At 36.8% G+C, this 22,942-nt stretch overlaps 2 protein-coding genes across 8 annotated transcripts in view; both read left to right on the top strand.

Annotated features, from left to right (window-relative positions):
• Nucleotides 1–22,942, top strand: part of EXOC2 (exocyst complex component 2) — a 285,590-nt gene that overhangs the window by 35,896 nt on the left and 226,752 nt on the right. The window lies entirely within an intron of this gene.
• On the top strand, nt 1,055–2,537 carry HUS1B (HUS1 checkpoint clamp component B). The gene is given in 5 exon segments (XM_064598306.1): nt 1,055–1,555; nt 1,557–1,742; nt 1,744–1,948; nt 1,951–2,042; nt 2,265–2,537. Coding segments are annotated over 5 exon segments (867 nt in total). The 5' UTR covers nt 1,055–1,444.

Below are 22,942 nucleotides of genomic sequence, written 5' to 3' on the forward strand. Positions count from 1 at the left end.
AAAGCCAAAATTATTATAGTATTTTAAGGTAATAAGATTTTCTACAGAGAAAACCTAAAAGATCACTTGGAAAATGATTTCAATTGAGAGAGACTCAGTGCTCAGTAAGTTGACTAGCTTCAAGATAAGTTACCTGGGCTCTTTGAACAGAGCTGAATAGTTTATTAACAGTTATAAATGATTTGAATAAGTGGGACGATTCAGTGTTGTAGATAATTTAAATATCCTGAGATTATCTAAACAGTTAATGTAATCGATACATTTGTTCATTTAACAAATATGTGTTGAGCGTCAGTATATCCAGATGAATGTTCTAAGTGCTGGGTATATAGCTATCCATGGAAATATAAAAACCCCTTCTCTCCTGGAACTTACAGTCTAATCAGTGGAGGTAGAGAAAGAAGCCGGAATATAGTATGTCAGGGTGTTGATAATCCCATCAAAATTTTCATAGGATTATCTTTAGAATCTTAATATTTTCTTAAGATTTTATTTATTTATTTCTTTAGAGATAACAAGTTGGGGGAGGGGGAGAGGAAGACAGTGACACAGAATCCCAAGCAGACTCCATGCTGAGCGTAGAGCCTGACAGAACCCTGAGATCATGCATGACCTGAGTGGAAATCAAGAGTTAGAGTCTTAACCAACTGAGCCACCCAGGTACCCCACACAATAAAGTTCATATATATCAATACCTGTGACAAGATGGCTAAAATAACTTGTTAAAAATTAATTGTCCTATTGGATATTTAATTAAAATATAGAAATTAAATCATTATGTTATAGTTGCAAAATAGATCAGTGGGACAAAATATAGAGGGTCCAGTAACATATATCTATATCTATATAGCTACATATATGTCCTGGTTGATGAAGACAGTATTTGTTTTTTAATTTAAAATTTTTTTTTTATTAGGGAGAAAGAGTGGGGGGGATGGTGCCAGGGGTGTGTGGGGAGGAGCAGAGTGAGAGGGACAAGCAGACTCTGAGCGGAGCAGGGATCGTGACTTGGGGCTTGATCTCATGACCCTGAGATAATGACCTGAGCTGAAACCAAGAGTCGGATGCTTAACCAGCTGAACCACCCAGGCACCCCCTGATTAAGACAGTATTATTGTATATACCAACAAGGTTGAAAGTGGTTGTAGGAGTGATGATTTCAATTTTCTTCTTACAGTTTAGAAAGAATATTTAGACATTTCTGTGGTGGAGTACCTATCCTTTTAACAATCAGAGTGGTAACAGTGAAGCTCTTTTTAAGGGAGGAGGTGGAGGGAAGAAGATTGGAACAGAGGCCTTGGTTTTAGGGGCCCTAGGTCTGCCATACCTTGTGGCCCTGCTCAGGGGGCCTGAAAGTAAGTGGAACCTGAGGGTTGGCTCTGTTGGGATCTGCCACACTTGGGGTCCCCTCCTACCAAACTCTGGATGCAGTCTTCATGGCATCATGAAGTTTTGTGCCACCATCACTGGCGAGGACTTTATAGAGCTCTTTATTCATATCAGTGGCACCATATCAAAGCTAGTGAGAGTCTTTGTGCTCCACATGTTCTAAGACAAGCCTGTGCTTTAGGCCTGATGACTCCAGGGTCATCTGCGATGCCAGAGTGTGGTATGAGGTGAGGCAGGGAGACTTCTTCCACCATTTTCATGTGGAAGATGTTTCAGAAAAGTTAAAGGAGATTTATTTAGAGCTGACATCTGAGCATTTGTTTGGAATAGCAAGGAGCAAAGGGAATGCCTCTTACCTTGAAGCCCCAGTTGACCAACAAGTGGCGTCCCCACCTCACTGTGTCTGTGGAGCTGCCATTGCCCACAGGTTGAACTCCTGTGGTGGTACTTGATCCATTTGATGGGCCTTTAAGGGTACTTCCCCCAAGGGCATGGGAAGATTTCCCGGAGCCTGGTATGAAAGCCTGTGATGTTAGTGTTTATCTTCTGGCTTTGAAGACTCAAGAGCAGTGTAGAAAGGATAGCACTTGGGCAATCAAGTGCTGGTTGAAACAAATCTAAGTGGCAAAATGAACTTCAGTGTAGAAATTGAAGTCTAGGGCGCCTGGGTGGCTCAGTTGGTTAAGCGACTGCCTTCGGCTCAGGTCATGATCCTGGAGTCCCGGGATCGAGTCCCGCATTGGGCTCCCTGCTCAGCAGGGGGTCTGCTTCTCCCTCTGCCCTCTTCCCTCTCGTGCTCTCTGTCTCATTCTCTGTTTCTCAAATAAATAAATAAAATCTTTAAAAAAAAAAAAGAAATTGAAGTCTATTAAAAGGTTTTTTGTTTTTTGTTTTTTGGAAATCTTCCAAAATCTGCTCAGGATATGCCTCAAGACAGAAACCTGGAGAACATGGTGCAAGTGCTAGTAGAGAGTAGGAAGCTTCTGCAGTTTTTCAAGGGACAGCAAATAAATCCTGTAACAGTCTTATGCAATGTTTTGAGTAATACTCTTCTTCATCTTGTTCTGGTTCGTGAAGATGTCTCTCTTCAGTATTTCATTCCTGCCTCAGAAAAATTCAAGCAGCCTGTATATACATATATATTTTAATATATATATATAAAAAATATATATATGGTTTTTTTTTGGTAAAGCTTATGGTCTTTTTTTTTTTTTTTAAAGATTTTATTTATTTATTTGAGAGAGAGAGAGTGAGAGACAGAGAGCATGAGAGGGAGGAGGGTCAGAGGGAGAAGCAGACTCCCTGCTGAGCAGGGAGCCCGATGCGGGACTCGATCCCAGGACTCCAGGATCATGACCTGAGCCGAAGGCAGTCGCTTAACCAACTGAGCCACCCAGGCGCCCAGCTTATGGTCTTTTCAAAACTGAAACAGACCCCAAGTTAATTGGCTTGCAAGTCTGCACCCTCACTAGCCTATATGGAATGTACATTTTGCTGAGCTCTTCTTCCTTTGCAAAGATCTTATTAAAAAAAATCATTGGTGAAAGAATTGGATAGTTCATTTGTATGTTTATTGACTTTGTCAGTTTTTTTTTTTTCCCCATACTTTTTAAGATGGCAACAAGAAAAAGACTTTCTACTTTAACTTTTTTGGGGAAAAAGGATTGTAACAAAATAAAAATGTTGAATTTCTGAAGCAATGGATCAGTTTTTATTATAAAATGCTACTGTGTGAAATGGGAACTTCATTCTTTTAAAACAAGTATAATTTTGTGAGGGACTTTTCTTATTTTAGAGAGCTTAATATGCTATCTGAAAGATATAAGGTATTTAGTATTTGTGCATATCGCATAGTTTTTGTTAAGCTGTGTTTTGTCAAAGTATATATTCATGGTTTTAGATTTATCATCTACAGAGCTTGAATTGGTTATTTATTAGGTTCATTGATAATGCATCTTATTCACAAGGATTCAAGGAAATAATTTATGTGGACTAAGATTTTTCTTATGGGTAACCTTTATATAAACCAAGTTTCCATTTTTTCCCTATAGTATTATGTTATCCTGTTTAGAAAATGATTCTTAATGTTTCATTATTTTGAGAAGAGGAAGGAGGGGTTGTAAAGGACTGGTACAGTGATTAGAAGGAAGGTTCATATTCCTTCATATTAAATTTTAGTTTTTTTAATGGCTTATGCAATAAGAGGAGCCATTAACCTGACAGCCTTTATTTTTTGCAGACTCAGTAAATTCTCATGACTACATTTTAATCAGTAATGAATAATTTCCTACTAGACTTGGTGATAAAATGCTTCAATTTGCTAATTTATTTTGTTTTGCTGATTTCCAAATTCCATTCATGGTGTTGTGGAAAGAACACAGAAACATGAGACCTAGGCAAGTCACTTGAACTCTGGCTCTTTAAGATCTCTTTCAGTTTGAATAGATTACATTTCAGTACTCTGAGGGTTTCAATATAGGAAGATTAAACAGTTGTTTTCAAAAGTATTTCAAATATATTTTAAAATTATTAGCACATAACTATTTCAGAATTATAGCTTAAGTTTTTTTTCTAACTTCTGAGTTATACAGAATTGCTTTGTGAATATTTTCAAAGCTGTTTGTAAAGATTGTTTTTTTTAAAGTGATTTTTAATGTTTTAAAAATCCCCCGCCCTCATCAGCATTTTTGTACACTTTAAATGAAAGATGAAAACACAAAACAAATACTTAGAAAATTATAAGATATGCATACTTTTTTTTCTGTGCATAACACAAAAATGACTTACCATGCTTGTTTATAGTATCTTTTCCAATTTTTTCTTTGGTTTATTAATTAAATGAGAATTTTAAAGCTGTAGTAAAAGTCTGCCTTTTTACCTATTTCATCACCTCTCCTCTCCTCCTTCCCTCAGTCTCTCTCTTCCTCTGTCTCTGTCTTTGTTTCTGTTTCTATTCCCTATATTAAATAAAACCAGAGAAATGAAGAAAACCTATGGTTTGTTTTGGAAAATAAATAATTGTGCATTTTAGTCTATGGTGAGTTATTATAATGGTTAACTTTTAATAATTCATTAACAGAAAGTATCTATAAAAGTTTTGTAGCCTGGTCTTTGAAATGTAACTTTGGAAAATGAGAGGGGTTATTTACTCCTCTACTTAACCTACAGATACGTTGCTATTAAAAAAAAATTATTAGGCCATCTCATACTGTGACATCTAAATATAAGATCTTAAAAATTCAGATTCTTTTAATGATCTAGTAAAAATTGTTTATAGTGAATACAAAAATTTTAAAATAATAACGTGTTCTTATTATAGTTTAGTTTAATTGTGAAAAGCTATGGACTGCCCGTTTCTAGTCTTATATTAGTAATTGAATTTAAAAGCCTGGTCTTATAAGTAAGATTTTCATAGAATCAAGAATTAAAAGGGCTTTAGGGATGATCTCATCTAAACACCTTATTTATAGATGAGAAAACAGTTTCAGAGAGCATAAAAGTAACTAAGGATTTTTAATTGTTAATGCCAGAACCCATTTTAGGACCCAGATCTCCAAACTATTTATAGACGTTAAATTTTTGAGCTTGGTCTGTCAAGACTTAATTCAGAGACTTACAGCTTGGATATACTTTTGTTTATTAAAATATATCTAGATCACCATGCGAATCTATTCCTTACCTAAAAAGATAAAATTTAAATGAAAAAAGTCCAAAACATGTTATAAGCCATTGTCATATCATCCTTGTGTGAAGATATCCTTTGTTCTTGCAGGTAGGAAGGAATTTGTTTGCCACAAAATAATTCCCTGGAAGACCAAAACCTCACATTTAAAAATCAAAGCATCAAGTTTAGAAATTATTTCAGCGTCTTTTTCTTTTTTTTAGAAAAACACTACTAAGAAGCAAGAAAACATGCCTTTATGTTTCACTGTATCTTCAGAAAATAAATCAATGATGAAATGTATTTAAAGTGATTCCTTATACCCATAAATGTGTAGTTTTTCCTTTCTCCCTAAGTATCATTTGCTAAAAACTATACTGGCTTATTTATATGACACACTTATACTATTTCTTTTTATTCCACTACTAAAAATGTCACTCATAAGTATACTATGAATGATATATACTTACTTATGTATACGTCTACTGTACCAATATCACAAGAGATCAGGCAAGTATTTATTAGCGGTTAATTTCTATAAAGGTCCTCCTAGTTTTGTTTATCCCCATACAGGTCTAGGTAGTTGAAAAATGCTTCATAAATTAATCTGAGTCTGAGACATCAGAATTAAGATTCTTTTTAAGCAAACTTGTAACCCTGTTTGGTAACTGACAGGATATGGTATATACAGTTCTTAGGCTAAGAGTCAGTATATCATAATTTGCGACCCATTTACATATACCTGTGAATATATGTGAAATTCCAAATAGGTACTCCAGTACTGTCAACCTTTATCATTTGCCCATTTGTGTCATTTAATCCTGTATTTATTATTAGTGTCCTTGGGCAAGGATATTGCCTAATAAAAATGGCTTATTTTGTATCTGCAATTATTTTCCTTATGTGAGTAATAACAGCTACTTCTTGTTTCTGTCATTTTGCTTTCAAAAGATAAAATTAGCTTGTGGTGTGTGTACTTTTAGGGTAGGTTTATTCACTTTATTCCTTACCTCTTTCATGATCTTAAATGGCTGTGTAATATAAAGATTATATTGTTTTAATTAAATAAGGTTTATGACAGGCAAAGTCAAACTTTTGTTAACCTCTGCTTAGTATATTTACATAAGAAAGACCTTAGGACAAATTTTCATAGACTCTTAGTTTATTGCATTTGGAAAATCTTGGTGAGGCAAATTTGTAGGCACTTAATGACAACTATAGATGAGAATTTTCCTTTAAAAATATCCCTGTTAGCATGGTTGTGAAACTGAAAATGTTCAGAAACAAATTGTTTTCTTAAGGCTTAGACTCTTTCCTGAGAGTCGTAAGAGATTATTTATTTGTGATGCTAAACATAACATAAAGTAGGGTATTTCTAATTAGAGGTGGGTTGAAAAGAGACATCTCTTTCCATAATTCCACAAATAATTACTGAGTACATACTATGTGGTAGGCACTGTTGTATGTGTTTTGGACATTGTAGTGTAAAAAGTAGATATTCTTGGGCGCCTGGGTGGCTCAGTTGGTTGAGTGACTGCCTTCGGCTCAGGTCATGATCCTGGAGTCCCGGGATCGAGTCCCACATCGGGCTCCCTGCTTGGCAGGGAGCCTGCTTCTCCCTCTGACCCTCCTCCCTCTCATGCTCTCTGTCTCTCATTCTCTCTCTCTCTCAAATAAATAAATAAAATCTTTAAAAAAAAAAAAAAGTAGATATTCTTATATTTCTAAATTAAATGGCTTAATGGTCTTCCTGAGATAATGGTTTGCCTATGTTTGGGGACATAACACTAATTTTTATATATGAACTGATATAATGAATGCTGGATTTTCAGCTGCCTCTGATTTCTATGTCTGGAACACAGCTGTATTCCTCAATCATAAATAAGAAAATAGATCATACTTTTTGATTCATGACTATCAGTTGTGGCCCAGACATTACCTATTGTTACCAGACATTACTTTGTTTTATTTGGACAAACTCTGAAGGTAACACAGTTAAGATTATGATCATGCCCTCAAAATGGATTTGAAATACTGGGAGTAGATTGGAAATGCCTTGTCTTAGGTTTTTTGTTTTTGTTTTTGTTTTTAAATTAGAGGTATTCTAATTTCAATTCTGTTTCACACCAGGATGAGCATACATACCTCAGTCATATAGGAAACAACTAAGGTTCTCAGAATGTGGGCTATCAGATAGAAAAATGACCTCATAGTATGTAGGGTGGTGTAAAGGAAAGAGTGATAATTAGACTCCTATGTGTCAGGAAACCAAGGATCTGGTCTGTTTTATAAATAATTAGGTGTGTGACCTTGAAAAAATCATTTAACATCTCTGGGTTACAGTTTCTTCAGATGAGGAGTCTAGACATTAATTAGATCAAGTCTCTTGGCTTTGACTCTGGAATACTGGCATGTCCCTCTACTGATAATCAGCACCACCATGTGAAGGGTAGCTGACAGTTTAATATTTTATTAATCACCTTTTCAGTAATATTTTTGTTTAAGATTTTATTTATTTATTTGACAGCGAGAGAGGGAACATAAGCAGGAGGAGTGGGAGAGGGAGAAGCAGGCTTCCCGCGGAGCAGGCAGCCCGATGCGGGGCTCGATCCCAGGACCCTGAGCCGAAGGCAGACGCTTAACGACTGAGCCACCCAGGCGCCCTCCTTTTCAGTAATATTAATGTCAATGGTAGTTTCTTATGTTTTCACCCTACTCTTTTTCTGGAAATGAGGATTGTAGAATATTTCTGCTTAAAAATTTATTCTTTATGTGAACTAGACCAGATTCTGAAATAAGTTGAAGCCACATGCTTATCTGCTTTATAGTCTAATACTGTGGACGGGGATTAATATATATTATTAAATCACCACTCAGTGGTGGTCTGATTTTCCATGCCAACTGAATGAAGCATTTTCCTTTGTCAAGAACTGTAGACATTAATCAATGAGGCAGCTTAATTACCCATTCTTTCCCTAGTGTTTGTTTTCCGTGCAGTGTTATGGTACCTTTGGGGCAATATAATTTCTGTTTATTAAAGGAGTTGTCAGAACTTTGTGTTGAAATAGGTCTTTGCTCTCTTGAAAGTTTTTATTAATATGTGTTACCTTACCAGATTTCAGGCTTATCAATTGATAATAGTTCTCAAGCACATTCTCAAAACAAGCTTTTTAGTCTTTTGTATGTATTTAGAAACATGTTTAAAGAAATAATAGTATGACCCATTAAAAGAATACTTCTGAAATTTCTATAATTTTAGTGTATTTATTAAATGTAGTTAAATATATGGGACTTGATTTACCATTCTTTTTTTTTTCAACCAAACACTAGTTTTAGCACATCTGTTGTTTAATAACTGTTTATTCATTGCTCATTTGTTATTTTGCTAATGTGAATGTGAAAATAAATATCTTTTGACTAACAGTGGGCTTTATATATTGATTAGCAGGAGAATATAATTTGATTTAATTTTGCTTTATTTTAAAATATTACCAAAGCATTATTTTTGATAACTTTTTATTTTGATACAGCTTCAAACTTAAAACTTTCAAAAATAGTAAAAGCAACTCACTCCTATAAAGTTTTTTTTAAAAATTATGATAAATGACAACTGTAAACTCTGAACTAGACTCACCAATTGTTTACTTTTCTTTTTTATGCTTTTTTTCCCCAAGTTTTTATTTAAATTCTAGTTAACAATATAGTGTAATATTAATTTCAGGTGAAGAGTTTAGTGATTCAACATTTCCATACAACACCTGGTGCTCATTACGAGTGCCCTCCTTAATCCCCATCACCTATTTAACCCACCCCCAACCCACCTACATTCTCGTATGTTTTTTTTCCTCCATTTATTTTTATTCTGTCAATCTATCAGTGTATATTTGTTTGAATCATTTGAAAATATGGTGCAAACATCATTCTTCTCTTAAATTTTTCAGTATGTAGTTATTAAGAAAAAGGACATTCTCTTATATTACTACAGTATGCTTATCAAAGTCAGAATTTAATATTAATACCGTACCATCTAATCCATAGTTCAAATGCACATGGTGATAATTTGTCCAATTATCTACTTTCCAGGAAATATTTTTTTCTACTTCTAGAATCTATCCAGGATCATGCAGTACATTTAGCTGTAATGCCTCTTTAGTGTCCTTTAATATAGAACAGTTCTTCAGCCTTTCTTTGTTTTTCTTGACCTTGACATTTTCAAAGAATACAGACCAATTATTTCGTAGAATATCTGTGAATTCAAGTAGTCTGATGATGAGTTTTGGGTTATGCATTTTTGGCAGGATCACAGAAGTGATGTTCGAATCTTGTCAAGATGGATGTCTGGTTTTTTTTAAAGCCAAATCTTACTTTTTTTTTTAAAGATTTTATTTATTTATTTGAGAGAGTGTGTGCTAGAGAGAGAGAGAGAGAGCGCGCACAAGCTTGAGCGAGAGAGCACAAACAGGGGGAGCAGCAGAGGGAGAAGCAGACTCCCCGCTGAGCAGGGAGCCCGATGTGGGAGTCAATCCCATTATCCATTCATCTGTCAGTGGACATCTGCACTCTTTCCATAGTTTGGCTGTTGTGGACATTGCTGCTATAAACATTGGGGTGCAGGTTCCTCTTCAAATCACTATGTTTGTATCCTTTGGATAAATACGTAGTAGTATAATTGCTGGGTTGTAGGATAGTTCTATTTCTAACTTTTTGAGGAACCTCCATACTGTTTTCCAGAGTGGCTGCACCAGTTTGCATTCCCACCAACAGTGCAAGAGGGTTTCCCTTTCTCCGACCTGAACCAGTCTTGTATTCCCAATCAGCTTTATCATCAGGCTTAGCTTCTGAGCCCAGGTAGGGTAGTTCTATTTTTAATGTCCTGAGGAACCTCCATACTGTTTTCCAGAGTGGCTGTACCAGTTTGCATTCCCACCAACAGTGTAAGAGGGTTCCCCTTTCTTTGCATCCTTGCCAACTTGAGAAAGTTTTGATTTTGATGAAGTCTAAATATATCAGGTTTTTCATTGTATGGTTATTGTTGCCATGTTGAAAAAAATCTCCAGGTATGGAGGTATTCTCTTCTTTATTGTTTATAATTTTAACTTTTATGTTTAGATCTGTGATCCATTCTGAATTAATTTTTGTAAGTGGTGTGAAGCTGTATTTAGGTTCCCTTCCCCCCCCATGTGGATACCTAGTTATTTCAACACCATTTGATTAAAGTACTTTTTATTTGCCTTGAATTTTGTTGTGTTGTCAAAAATCAACTGGTTATATAAGTGTGGCTCCATTTCTGAACTCTGTTCTGTTCTGCTCATTCATTAGGTTATCCTTATGCCAACAACTCACTGCCTTGATTACTGTAGTTTTATAATAAGTCTTTAAATCATATTCTCTAAGAGTTGTAACTTTTTTCCCCTTAAAATTGTTCTGGCTATTGTAGGTTCTTTGACTATCTATAGGAATTTTGTCATCAGCTTGCCAGTTTCTTTACATGAGCTTGCAACTTATACTTCAGTTTGGGGAGAATTGGTATTTCAATAACATTGAGTCTTCTGGCCTGTAGAAATTGTATAGATCTTCACTTATTTAGGTCTTTTTTTTCCCTCTCTGCTATATTTTAAGGTTTTCAAAAAATCTTGTACATTGTTTTTATTAAATGTATTTTTAAGTATTTTGGGTTTTATGATATTCTTAAATAGAACTTTAAAAATTTTGTTTCTAATTATTTCCCACTAGAATTTTATTTTATTTTATTTATTTATTCATGAGAGACAGAGAGAGAGAAGCAGAGGGAGAAGCAGGCTCCCAAGGAGCAGGGAGCCCGATGCGGGACTCGATCCCAGGATCCTGGGATCGTGACCTGAGCCGAAGGCAGACGCTTAACCATCTGGGCCACCCAGGCGCCCTCCCACTAGAATTTTAAAAGAGCTACATGAATACTAAGGTCTTGCTAAATTCAGTTATTAATACTATTAGTTGCTTAGCAGATTCCTTAAGATTTTCTTTGCAAACAATCATGTCATCTATAAGTGGAAAATACTTCTTTCTTTGCGATCTTTTTTTTTTTTAAATTTTATTTATTTATTTCAGACAGAGAGAGCGTAAGTGAGCTGGGGGGAGGGGCAGAGAGAGAAGCAGGCTCCCGGCTGAGCGGGGAGCCCGATGCGGGGCTCGATCCCAGGACCCTAGGATCATGACCTGAGCCGAAGGCAGCCGCTTAACTGACTGAGTGCCACTTCCTTTGTGGTCTTTATGCCATTTATTTCTTTAGCCTTATTGTCTTATTGCACTGGCTTGGACCTCTAGAACAGTGTTAAGTAGACAAGATGAGAGAGACATTCTTGCCTTATTACTGGTCTTAGAGGAAGAAAAAGCATTGTATATTTCATCATCTGTGCAATGTTAGATGGTCCCTCCCACCCCATTTTCCTTTCTTCTTCTTTTTTTTTTTTTTAAAGATTTTATTTATTTATTTGAGAGAGAGCATGAGCTGGGGGCTGGGGAGAGGGAGAAGCAGGTTTCCCGCTGAACAGGGAGCCCTACTTGGGGCTCGATCCCAGGACCCTGGGATCATGACCTAAGCCGAAGGCAGACGCTTAACGGACTGGGCCACCCAGGCGTCCCCCATTTTCCTTTCTTAGTTAAGAGATCTTTTCTATTCCTAGTTTGTTGAGGTTTTTAAAATCATGAATAGGTGTTGAATTTTGTGAAACATTTCTATATCTATTTAGATATATACATCATTTTTCTTTTTACTTTAATGTGATTTATAGTGAGTGGGTTTTGAAAGTTAAACTATCTTTGCATGGCTGGGATAAACCCCACATGGTCATGATGTCTTTCCACTACTTCTGTTTTCTGAAATAATACATGTAGGCTTGGTATTATTTCTTCCTTAAATGTTTGGTAGATTTTATCAGTGAAACCACTAGGTCTGGAGTTTTCTTTGTAGGAAAGTTTTCGATGTTGAATTCAATTTATTTAATAAACATGAAGGTATTGAGAGTTCTTATTTATCTTGTGTTAGTTTGGTAACTTATCCTTTTAAGGAAATTTTCTACTTCATCCAAGTTATAAAATTCATTGGCCTGAAGTTTTTCATAATATTCCTTCATTACTCTTTAAAAAATATCTTTAGTATCTATAGTTATCCGCCCTTTCATTCCTGAGATTGGTAATTTGTGTTTCTTTCTTTCTTTTTTTTTTTTTTTTTGGATTTTATTTATTTATTTGACAGAGAGAGACACACAGCAAGAGAGGGAACACAAGCGGGGGAGTGGGAGGGGGAGAAGCAGGCTTCCCGCGGAGCAGGGAGCCCTATGCGGGGCTCGATCCCAGGACCCTTGGATCATAACCTGAGCTGAAGGCAGACGCTTAACAACTGAGCCACCCAGGCACCCCTGTGTTTCTTTTTTTTAAAGAGAATTTTGCTAGGGTTTATTGGTTAATTTTTGCAGAAAGACTTATGGCTTTACAATTTTTTCTTGATTTTTTTGTTTGTTTGTTTTTTTATTACCAGTATGTTATTTTCCTTATTCTACTTCCTTTGTTCTTCCTCCCTACCCCTTTGTGTTTAATTATTAGCTTGGCCTTTTCTAATTTCTTAAGATAGAAACATATATCCTTAATTTTAATCTTTCTCCTCTTATTATAAACTTTTAAAGCACTGCTTTGGCTGCATCTCACAAATTTTGATTATATTTTCATTAACATTCAGTTCAAAATTTTTGTTTGTTTGTTTCCCTCTTCATTTTTTTTTTTGACTGTTGGATTATTTAAGTTTGTTATTTAATTTCCAAATACTTGGATACTTTTCTCCGTATTGTATTGCTGTAGCTGATTTAATTCCTCTGTAGTCTTTGGAATTTCAGTCTTTGGAAATCAGTGTGGACTTACTTTAGGCCCAGCATGTAGTCTATCTTGGTGAACATTCTTTAGACACTTGAAGAGGAGCTTTGGTAAATGTCAGGTCAAGATGATCAGTAGTGTTGTTCATATATTCTATAGCCTTACAAATTTTTGTACTTTTGTTTAACTGTTATTCCTATTTATTTATTTAGAGAGAGTATATGGGCATGTGAGTGGGGGAAGGGGCTGGGGTGGGGCATTGGGAGAGGGAAAGAGAGAATCCTAAGCATGTTCCATACCCAGTGCAGAGTCCGACATGGGGCTTGATCTCATGACCCTGAACTGAAATCAAGACTCAGACACTTAACTGACTGAGCTACCCAGGTGCCCCTATGTAAAGAGTATATTAAAATCTCGAACCATGGGACACCTGGGTGGCTCAGTCTTTAAGGGTCTGCCTTTGGCCCAGGTCATGATCCCAGGGTCCTGGGATCGAGCCCCGCATCGGGCTCCCTGCTCAGTGGGAAGCCTGCTTCTCCCTCTCCCACTCCCCCTGCTTGTGTTCCCTCTCTCACTGTGTCTCTCTTTGTCAAATAAATAAAATCTTAAAAAATAAAATAAAATCTCTAACCATAATTGTGGATTTAGCTCTTTCACCCTTTCACTCAGCAGTTGCTTCATGTGTTTTGAAGCTGTATTACTAGGTGTATACACAGTTTACACGGTTATGTCCTGATGAATTCATCCTTTCTCATTATAAAATCTTCCAAGTTACTGTGTGGTGTCATTTCTCCTTCAGATTGAAGAAATTCCTTCAGCATTTCTTGTCATACAGATTTGTTCCCAATGAGGTTCCTTTATTTGAAAATAATCAATCTTACTCCTTTTTTTGCCAGTTTTATTGAGGTATATAACTGACAAAATTATAATGTACTTGAAGTATATAACCTGATGATTTGGTATTACATACATTGTGATATTATATACATTCCACAATTAGGTTGGTCTACACATCTATCACCTTACCTATTTACCCTTTTTTTATTTTTTTGGTGAAAACACTTAAGTTCTATTCTCCCAGCAAATTTCCATTATACAATATAGTGTTTTCAACTGTAGTCACCGTTAGATCCTTAGGCCTTACTTGTAACTGAAAGTTTGTATCCTTTTCTGTCATTTCCCCTGCCCAGCAACCCCTAACAACTATCATTTTGCTCTGTTTCTATGAGTTAGCCTTTTTTAAAAAGATGGTTTTTTTAGGTTCCACATGTGGGGGATACCATGTAATATTTGTCTTTCTCTCTCTGCCTTATTTTACTTAGCATATGTTCTCCAGTTTTATCCATGTTGTCACAAATGGCAAGATTCCCTTCTTTTCTAAATAATCATTGGATGTATATGTTACATTTTCTTTATCCATTCATCCATTGATGGACACATAGGTTGTTTCCATATCTTGGCTATTGTGAATAATGAATGCTGCAATGAACATGAGAGTACATATGTCTCTTTGAGATAATGATTTCGTTTCTTTGAGATATATATCCAGAAGTGGATTGCTGCATCATAAGAAAGTTTCTTTAAAAATTTTTTTCTTCATTAAATATTGTTTTATTTTTAATTTTTTTATTTTTAAAGATTTTATTTATTTGAGAGAGTGCATGCATGAGGAGGGAGAAGAGCAGAGGGAGGCGCAAAGGGAGAGGGAGAAGCAGACTCCCTGCTAAGCAGGGAGCCCAATGGAGGAGGATTGGGACCTGAGCCCAAAGCAGATGCTTAACCGACCAAACCACCCAGGCGCCCCCATTAAACATTGTTTTCATGGGTCTCAAAATTCTGTGACAGATTTTTGGTAAAGCTGTTTCCATTAAAAAAAGTACTGAATTTGAAATTAAAAACTTAGAACTGCTGCATGCACGCGCACGCATATGCGTGCGCGCACACACACACACCCCCCAAATAGTTCACAAATTATTCTTCTTTCCTTCTTAAGGTTTTATCTGCATTGTTATTGTTAACTAGTCTTTTAAACTTAAATGGCTGATTGAGACAACAGTCCTGAGACTATTCTTCTAGCACTGATGAAGACTTGGGTGGCAGGTATTAGGGATAATATTCGTTTAGATTTCTGAGCTTTCTGAGCAGACTTGGTGACCTTGGCTGCTCCAGCAGCCTTCTTGTCCACTGCTTTGATGATACCCACAGCAACTGTCTGTCTCATGTCATGAACAGCAAAATGACCCCTAAGAGGATAGTCAAGAGAAGCTCTCAACACGTATGGACTTGCCAGGAACCATATCAACAATGGCAGCATCCCCATTTCAAGAATTTCTTCCAGCTTCTTCTCAAAATTATGATTAGTCTTTTAGCACAGCAAACTTGTGAGCAGCATGAAGCTGTGTGACCATCCAGCACAGGCACACAGCCCGCACTGATTTGGCCTGGATGGCTCAGGATATCACATGAGCCATAAAGCCAGTTGCTTCTGTTGGTGGGTCATTTTTGCTGTCACCAGCTGTGTCACCTTAATCAACATCTTTGACAGACATATTCTTGCTTGAAGCTCACATTGGCCCTAGGAAGAGCTTCACTCAAGCTTAAGCTGTAATGTTGACTGGAACAAAGGTGACCATCATGCTGGGTTTGACAGTTTTCACTCAGCCTATAAGGATAGAACCAATACCACCAATTTCATAGATGTCTTGATGGAGAGGAACAGATGCCGGGGTTTGTTAGTTGGATGAGTTGATTGTAGGATACAATTCAGAGCTTCAAGCAGTGTGGTTCCACTGGCATTGCCATATTTAAGGATTGTTTTCCATCCTTTGGACTAAGGCATGTTGTCACCATTCCAACCAGAAATTGGCACAAATGTTACTGAATGTCAGGGTTGTAGCCAGTTTTCTTAATGTATGTGCTGACTTAATTAATTTCCTCATATCTCTTCTGTCTGTAGGGTGGCTCAATGGAATCCATTTTGTTAATACCAATAATTAGTTGTTTCACACCCAGTGTGTAAGCCAGAAGGGCACACTCATGGATCTTCCTGTTGTGGGATTGTTGAGTGTGATGGTCAAGATGTTTCACGGTGCAACTTAGTAAGTGTTCAGGTAGCACAGGGACAGGACCAGTGAACAGAAAGAGCTGCACTTTTGCTGTATGAAGCTGGTGGTTATATATGCTTAGTGCTCAAGGGGGAGGGGACATATATGGAGTATTAGATCATAAATGTTTTCTCCAAATTTCTACGTAAGACTACTTTTGCAAGAGTTCCTTGGTGCTTGACTATTGGTGAGATTTACAGGCAGTCAGGAGACCCTTTAAGAATGTAGCAACCAGCATGTATTTGATCCCTATGCAGGCTGTAGGACTAAAGGTGAACATTTTTCTGCTTCTGTCCTTTATCATTCCCATTCTTGCTTCAAGTTCATTAACACCAGCAACAACAACCAGGACAGCATGGTTACCCTGACATATGCCTCTAATCTTTTTTTTTTTTTTTTAATAAAATCTCTGTGTGTTAAGGCATCAGTGATGGTCACTAACACTTGCTAGTCTCACAGTTCCACAGAGAGATATCAATGATGATACCATGCTCACATTCAACTTTCAGTTCATCCAAGATCCAGGCATACTTGAAGAAACTCTTTCTCATCTCAGCAGGCTTCTTCTCAAATACTGTCATGGTTCTTATGTTGATCCTACCGCATTTGTAGATCAGATGGCTAGTGGTAGTAGACTTGCCCAAATCTATGTGTCTAAGGACAATGGAAAAGGATTGAATCTTTTCCTTACCCATTTTGGCTTGGATTTAGCAGTGGTTTCATGACACCTCTGTTCTGGTGGCAAACCCATTGTGAAAAACTATTTTTAATTTCTTGAGGAAACTCCATGCTGTTTTCCATAGTGGCTATACCAGTTTACACTCCCACCAGCAATGTATAAATACTCCCTTTTCTCTACAACCGGCATTTGTTATCTCTTGTCTTTTTGATAATAGACATCTTAACAGGTGTGGGGTGATCACGTCATTGTGGTTTTGATTTGCATTTCCCTGATGATTAGTCACTTTGAGCACCTTTTCATGTTCTTATTGGTCATTTCTATGTCTTCTTTGGAAAAGTGTCTATTCAGATCCTCAGCTCACTTTTTTATTTGGATTGTTTGGGGTTTTTTTGCTTTTGAGGTGTACGAGTTCCTTCTAAATTTTGGTTGTTAACCCCTTGTTGGATATATGGTTTACAAATATTTTCTCCCATCCATAATTGCCCTTGATTTTGTTGGTTTCCTTTGGAGTGCAGAAGCTTTTTAGTTTGATGTAGTTCTACTTGTTTATTTTTCCTCTTGTTACCTTTATTTTTGGTGTGAAATCCAAAAAAAATCATTGCCAAGACAAGTGTCAAGAATCTTACATCCAGGGCGCCTGGGTGGCTCAGTTGGTTAAGCAACTGCCTTCGGCCCAGGTCATAATCCTGGAGTCCCAGGATCAAGTCCCGCATCGGGCTCCCTGCTCGGCAGGGAGTCTGCTTCTCCCTCTGACCCTCCTGCCTCTCATGCTCTCTGTCTCTCATTCTCTCTCTCTCAAATAAATAAACAAAATCTTAAAAAAAAAAAAGAATCTTACATCCAGGGGCACCTGGGTGGCTCAGTAGGTTAAGCGTCTGCATTTGGCTTGGGTCATGATCCCAGGGTCCTGGGATTGAGCCCCATGTCGGGCTCCCTGCTCAACAGGGAGTCTGCTTCTCCCTCTTACTTTCCCTCTCTGTTCTCCCCCTCTCTCTCTCAAGTAAATAAATAAAATCTTAAAAAAAAAAATCTCACGTCCTGTCTTTCCTTGTATGAGTTTTACAGTTTCAGGTCTTATGTTCAAATCTTTAATCTGCTTTAAGTTGATTTTTATTATAGTGTAAGATAGGGATACAGTTTTGCTCTTTTGAATGTGACTATTCAGTTTTCCCAGCAGCATAAAATTCCTTTTTAAAAACCTTCATTTCTGACTTTTTAAAAAATTCCTTTCAGCCCTTTAGGATCTTCCATTTGTCTTTTGACCTTTAATTTTTCTCATTAGAAGTTATCATCATACCGTCATTCTTAATTATATAATGTGTCACTGTTTTTCCTCTGCCTGCTTTTAAGATTTTTTTCTTTATCATTGATTTTTAGCAGTTTGACTTCAGTGTGTCTAGGTGTGATTTTCTTTGTATTTATCTTGCCTGGTGATTGCTGGACTTCTTGGGTATCTAGAAAATAATAGTTTGGGGTTTTTTTTAATTATTTATTTATTTGACAGAGAGACAGTGAGAGAGGGAACACAAGCAGGGGGAGTGGGAGGAGAAGCAGGTCTCCCGCTGAGCAGGGAGCCTGATGCGAGGCTCAATCCCAGGACTAGGATCATAACCTGAGCTAAAGGCAGACACTTAATGACTGGCCCACCCAGGCACCCCAGAAAATAATAGTTTTCAATAAATTTGGGAAAATTTCACCCTTTTTTTCTTCAAGTATTATTTTCTGCTCCGTTCTCTCTATTCTCTCCTGAGATTCCACTCATACCAGAGTGTTTGATATTTTCCATAGGTCAATGAACCTTTGTTCTTTTTCTTTTTCCTGTTCTTTATATTATATAGTTTCTTGATCTGTGTTCATGTTCACTGTTTTTTCAACTATTTTCTGTTTAACTCAGTGTATTTTTCATTTCAGATACTGTACCTTCCTGTTCTAGAATTTCCATTTTATATTTCTATTTTTATAATCTCAATTCTGCTATTTTGAGTAGCCGTATATCCATTCATTATCATTATATATTTCTTTAATAGCTTATTTTGTACTCTTTCAGATACTTGTTTACTAATTTGGATTTGGCTCATCTTGTTTCTATTGTCTACTTTGTTACTTGACTAGGGGCTACATATTTTTCACATTTTTTAATGGGTCCCATCATTTTTATTGTGTCCTAGGTATGTGGGTATTACATTTTAGAGTCTTTGGAATCTGTTCTGTTATTCTGCAGAGTGTTAGCTTTGTTTGTTTGTTTTTTAGCAGGCATTGTTAATTTCACTGGATTCACATTTCAAACTCTTGTCTCCCCTGTGGTGGGCAGCAACTGAAATCACTGCTTACTTCTTTCATTATTTAAGCTATTGCTCTCTACTGTGCTACTTGGAGTCTGTCCTGTGCATCCTATGAATGTGTAGTTCAGGGGTCAACCAGGGGTTTCAATAATATTTTTTGTGCATCTGTGGCTCCCTTTACTCCAGGACTGACTGACTTTCTTTCTTTCTTTCTTTCTTTCTTTCTTTCTTTCTTTCTTTCTTTCTTTCTTTCTTTCTTTCTTTCTTTCTTTCTTTTCTTTTCTTTTCTTTCTTTCTCTTTCTTTCTTTTCTTTCTTTCTTTTCTTTTCTTTCTTTCTTTCTTTCTTTCTCTTTCTTTCTTTTCTTTCTTTCTTTTCTTTCTTTCTTTCTTTCTTTCTTTCTTTCTTTCTTTCTTTCTTTCTCTCTCTTTCCTTCCTTCCTTCCTCCCTTTCTTTCTTTTTTTTTTGTTTTTTGAAAGATGTATTTATTTTAGAGAGAAAGAGAGAGAGCATGTGTGCACAAGCAGGAGGGGCAGAGGAAGAAGGAGAGAGAATCTCGAGCAGGCCCCGTGCCCAGCTCAGAGCCTGGCTGATGCGGGGCTCGATCTCACAACCCTGAGATCATGACCAGAGCCAAAACCAAGAGTTGGACGCTTAACCCACTGTGCCACCCAGGCACCCTTGTTCCTCTCTAGCTACTCTGTTAGCTTAAAATTTCATCCTCCTATTCCTCAGGCCATAAGACTGTGGCTTTATGATTGTGTTTAGCTGTTCTGTGCTAACTAGACTGGAATGTTCTCTCAGATGAAAACTGAGTTTCCAGTATCTGTGTATTGAGTGAGTGATTTTGAAATTCTCGGAAATATCCTAACAAAAATAGTTACCATTGTATTCCTGTCTAAACTAACTATCTGAAGAATTTTTTCAGTTGTCTTTTTAAAATAGATTTATTCATATTCTATATAGTTTAACCATTTAAATGAAAAATTCAGTGATTTTCAGCATAGTCATATAGTTGTGCACCATTACCACGATCAGCTTTAGAATTTTCTTCACTACTGAAAAGGCCATATTTACTGGCAAGTCACTCCAGTTCCTTCCAATCTCCCCTCTCCAGCCCTAGGCAGTTACTTTGTGTCTCTGTAGATTTGCCTATTTCAGACATTTGTATATAAATGTGGTTATTCAGAGTGTGGTTCTTTGTGACTGGCTTCTTTAACTTACTATAATGTTTTCAAGGCTGATCCATCTTGAAGCACATGACAGTACTTCATTTCTTTTTTCTTTCATGCCAAATGATATTCCATTGTATGGATATACCACATTTTACTTTCTTATTCATCCATTTATAGACTATTGAGTTGATTCCACTCTTTAACTTTTATTAATGCTACTGTGAACATTCATGGACATGTTTTTATGTGGACATATATTTTCATCTCTCTTGGGTAGCTACTTAGGAGTGGAATCAATGAATTTTATATTAACTCTGTGTTTAACCTCCTAAGGAACTGCCAAACTTTTCCGGAGTGGCTGTATCTTTTATATTCCCACCAGCAATGCATGGTGGTTCTAATCTCTCCACATCATTGACAACACATTATTATTATTTTTTTAATTTTATTTTTATTGTTATGTTAGTCACCATACAGTACATCTTTAGTTTTTGATGTAGTGTTCCATGATTCATTGTTTTCGTATAACACCCAGTGCTCCATGTAATAAATGCCCTCCTCAATACCCATCACCAGGCTAACCCATCCCCCCACCCCCTCCCCTCTCAAACCTCACTTTGTTTCTCAGAGTCCATAGTCTCTCATGGTTTGTCTCCCCCTCCCATCCCCCCCCCCTTTATTTTTCCCTTCCTTCTCCTAGTGTCCTCCATGCTATTCCTTATGTTCCACAAATAAGTGAAACCATATGATAATTGACTTTCTCTGCTTGACTTATTTCACTTAGCATAATTTCCTCCAGTCCCATCCATGTTGATGGAAAAGTTGGGTATTCATCCTTTCTGATGGCTGAGTAATCCATTGTATATATGGACCACATCTTTATCCATTCATCTGTTGAAGGGCATCTCGGCTCTTTCCACAGTTTGGCTATTGCAGACATTGCTGCTATGAACATTGGGGTGCATATGGCCCTTCTTTTCACTACATCTGTGTCTTTGGGGTAAATACCCAGTAGTGCAATTGCTGGGTCATAGGGTAGCTCTATTTTTAATTTTTTGAGGAACCTCCACATGAAGACAACACATTAATTTTTTTTGCCTTTTTGATTATAGCCTTCTAGTGGGTATAAGGTGATATTTCATTGTGGGTTTGATTTGCATTTCCTTGGCTAATGACATTGAGCATCTGTTCATGTCTTTGGACTTTTTTTTAATCTTTTTTGCAGAAATGTCTATTCAGATCCTTTCCCATTTTTTAATTGTATTATTTGCTCTTACTATGAGTTGTAATTGCTCTTTATGTATTCTAGGTAGAAGTCTCTTATCAGGTACACTATTTGCAAATATTTTCTCCTATGGGTTGTCTTTTTTGCTTTTTTTAATGGTGTCCTTTGAAGCACAAAAGTTTTTAATTTTGACCAAGTCCAGTTTATCTCTTTTTCTCCTTTTGTTGCTTGTGGTGTTATATCTAAGAAGGGTTCGCCTAACCCAAGATCACAAAGACTTACTCCTGCGTTTTCTTCAGTTTTATAGTTTTGTCTTGTACGTTTAGGTCTATAGTATATTTGGAGTAAATTTTTGTGTGTGTTATAAGAAAGGGATCCAACTGCAGTTTTTTGCATATGGATGTTAAGTTGTCCCAGCACTATTTATTCAAAAACATATTTTTTTCTATTGTTAAAAATCAATTGACTGTGTATTTAAGGGTTTATTTCTGGATTCGCAAGTCTATTCCATTGATCTATGTCTTTCCTTAGGCCAGTACCACACTGTCTTGATTATTATAGCCTTGTAGTAAGTTTTGAAATCAGGAAATGTGACTCTTCCAACCTTGTTTCTGTTTTTATCTATTTACTTATTTTTTTTTTTAAAGATTTTGTTTATTTATTTGAGAGAGAGAGTGAGAGAGAGAAAGAGCACAAGAGGGGGGAGCGGGAGAGGGAGAAGCAGACTCCCCACTGAGCAGGGAGCCCGACGTGGGACTCGATCCCGGGACTCCAGGATCATGACCTGAGCCGAAGGCAGTCGCTTAACCAACTGAGCCACCCAGGCACCCCTCTATTTACTTATTTATTTTTTAAAAAATTTTTATTTATTTATTTGACAGAGAGAGACACAGCGAGAGAGGGAACACAAGCAGGGGGAGTGGCAGAGGGAGAAGCAGGCTTCCTGCCGAGCAGGGAGCCCGATGCGGGGCTCGATCCCAGGACCCTGGGATCATGACCTGAGCTGAAGGCAGACGCTTAACGACTGAGCCACCCAGGCACCCTTGTTCCTGTTTTTAAAGATTGCTCTGGCTATTCTAGGTCCTTCCCATTTCCATAGAATTTAATGATCAATCAATTTCTGCAAAAAAGCCAGCCAAGAATTTGATAGGGATTGAGTTTTATTTATAGATAAACTTGAGGAGTATTATCATCTTACGAATATTAAGTCTTCCTATCCATGTCTTCCCATTTATTTAGGTTTTTAATTTTTTTCAACAGTGTCTTATGGTTTTCAAAGTACTGGTTTTGCACTTCTTTTGTAAAATTTGTTCCTGAGTATTTTGTTCTTTTTGATGCCATTGTATACAAATGTCTTTTAAACTTTTTAAAAATTTTTGCATGTATATACCTACTAGCTCCCTGTCTCTATTCGCTGCTCCATGTATTTCTTCTCTTTATCCTATTTTAAGTCCAGTGTTGCACTGATATCATGAAACATTCAGAAAACATTTATGTGACTTCTTTCAGCAGTCATATGGCATGTGTATTTTGTGTCAGGTACTGTATTACAGGGAGTATGGAGTTGATTAAACATCTTG

This window comes from Mirounga angustirostris, unplaced genomic scaffold (genome assembly GCF_029215605.1).
Source record: "Mirounga angustirostris isolate CCGP_5_RB_7025 unplaced genomic scaffold, mMirAng1.0.hap1 SCAF_8, whole genome shotgun sequence".
In the NCBI taxonomy this organism is placed as follows: domain Eukaryota; kingdom Metazoa; phylum Chordata; class Mammalia; order Carnivora; family Phocidae; genus Mirounga; species Mirounga angustirostris.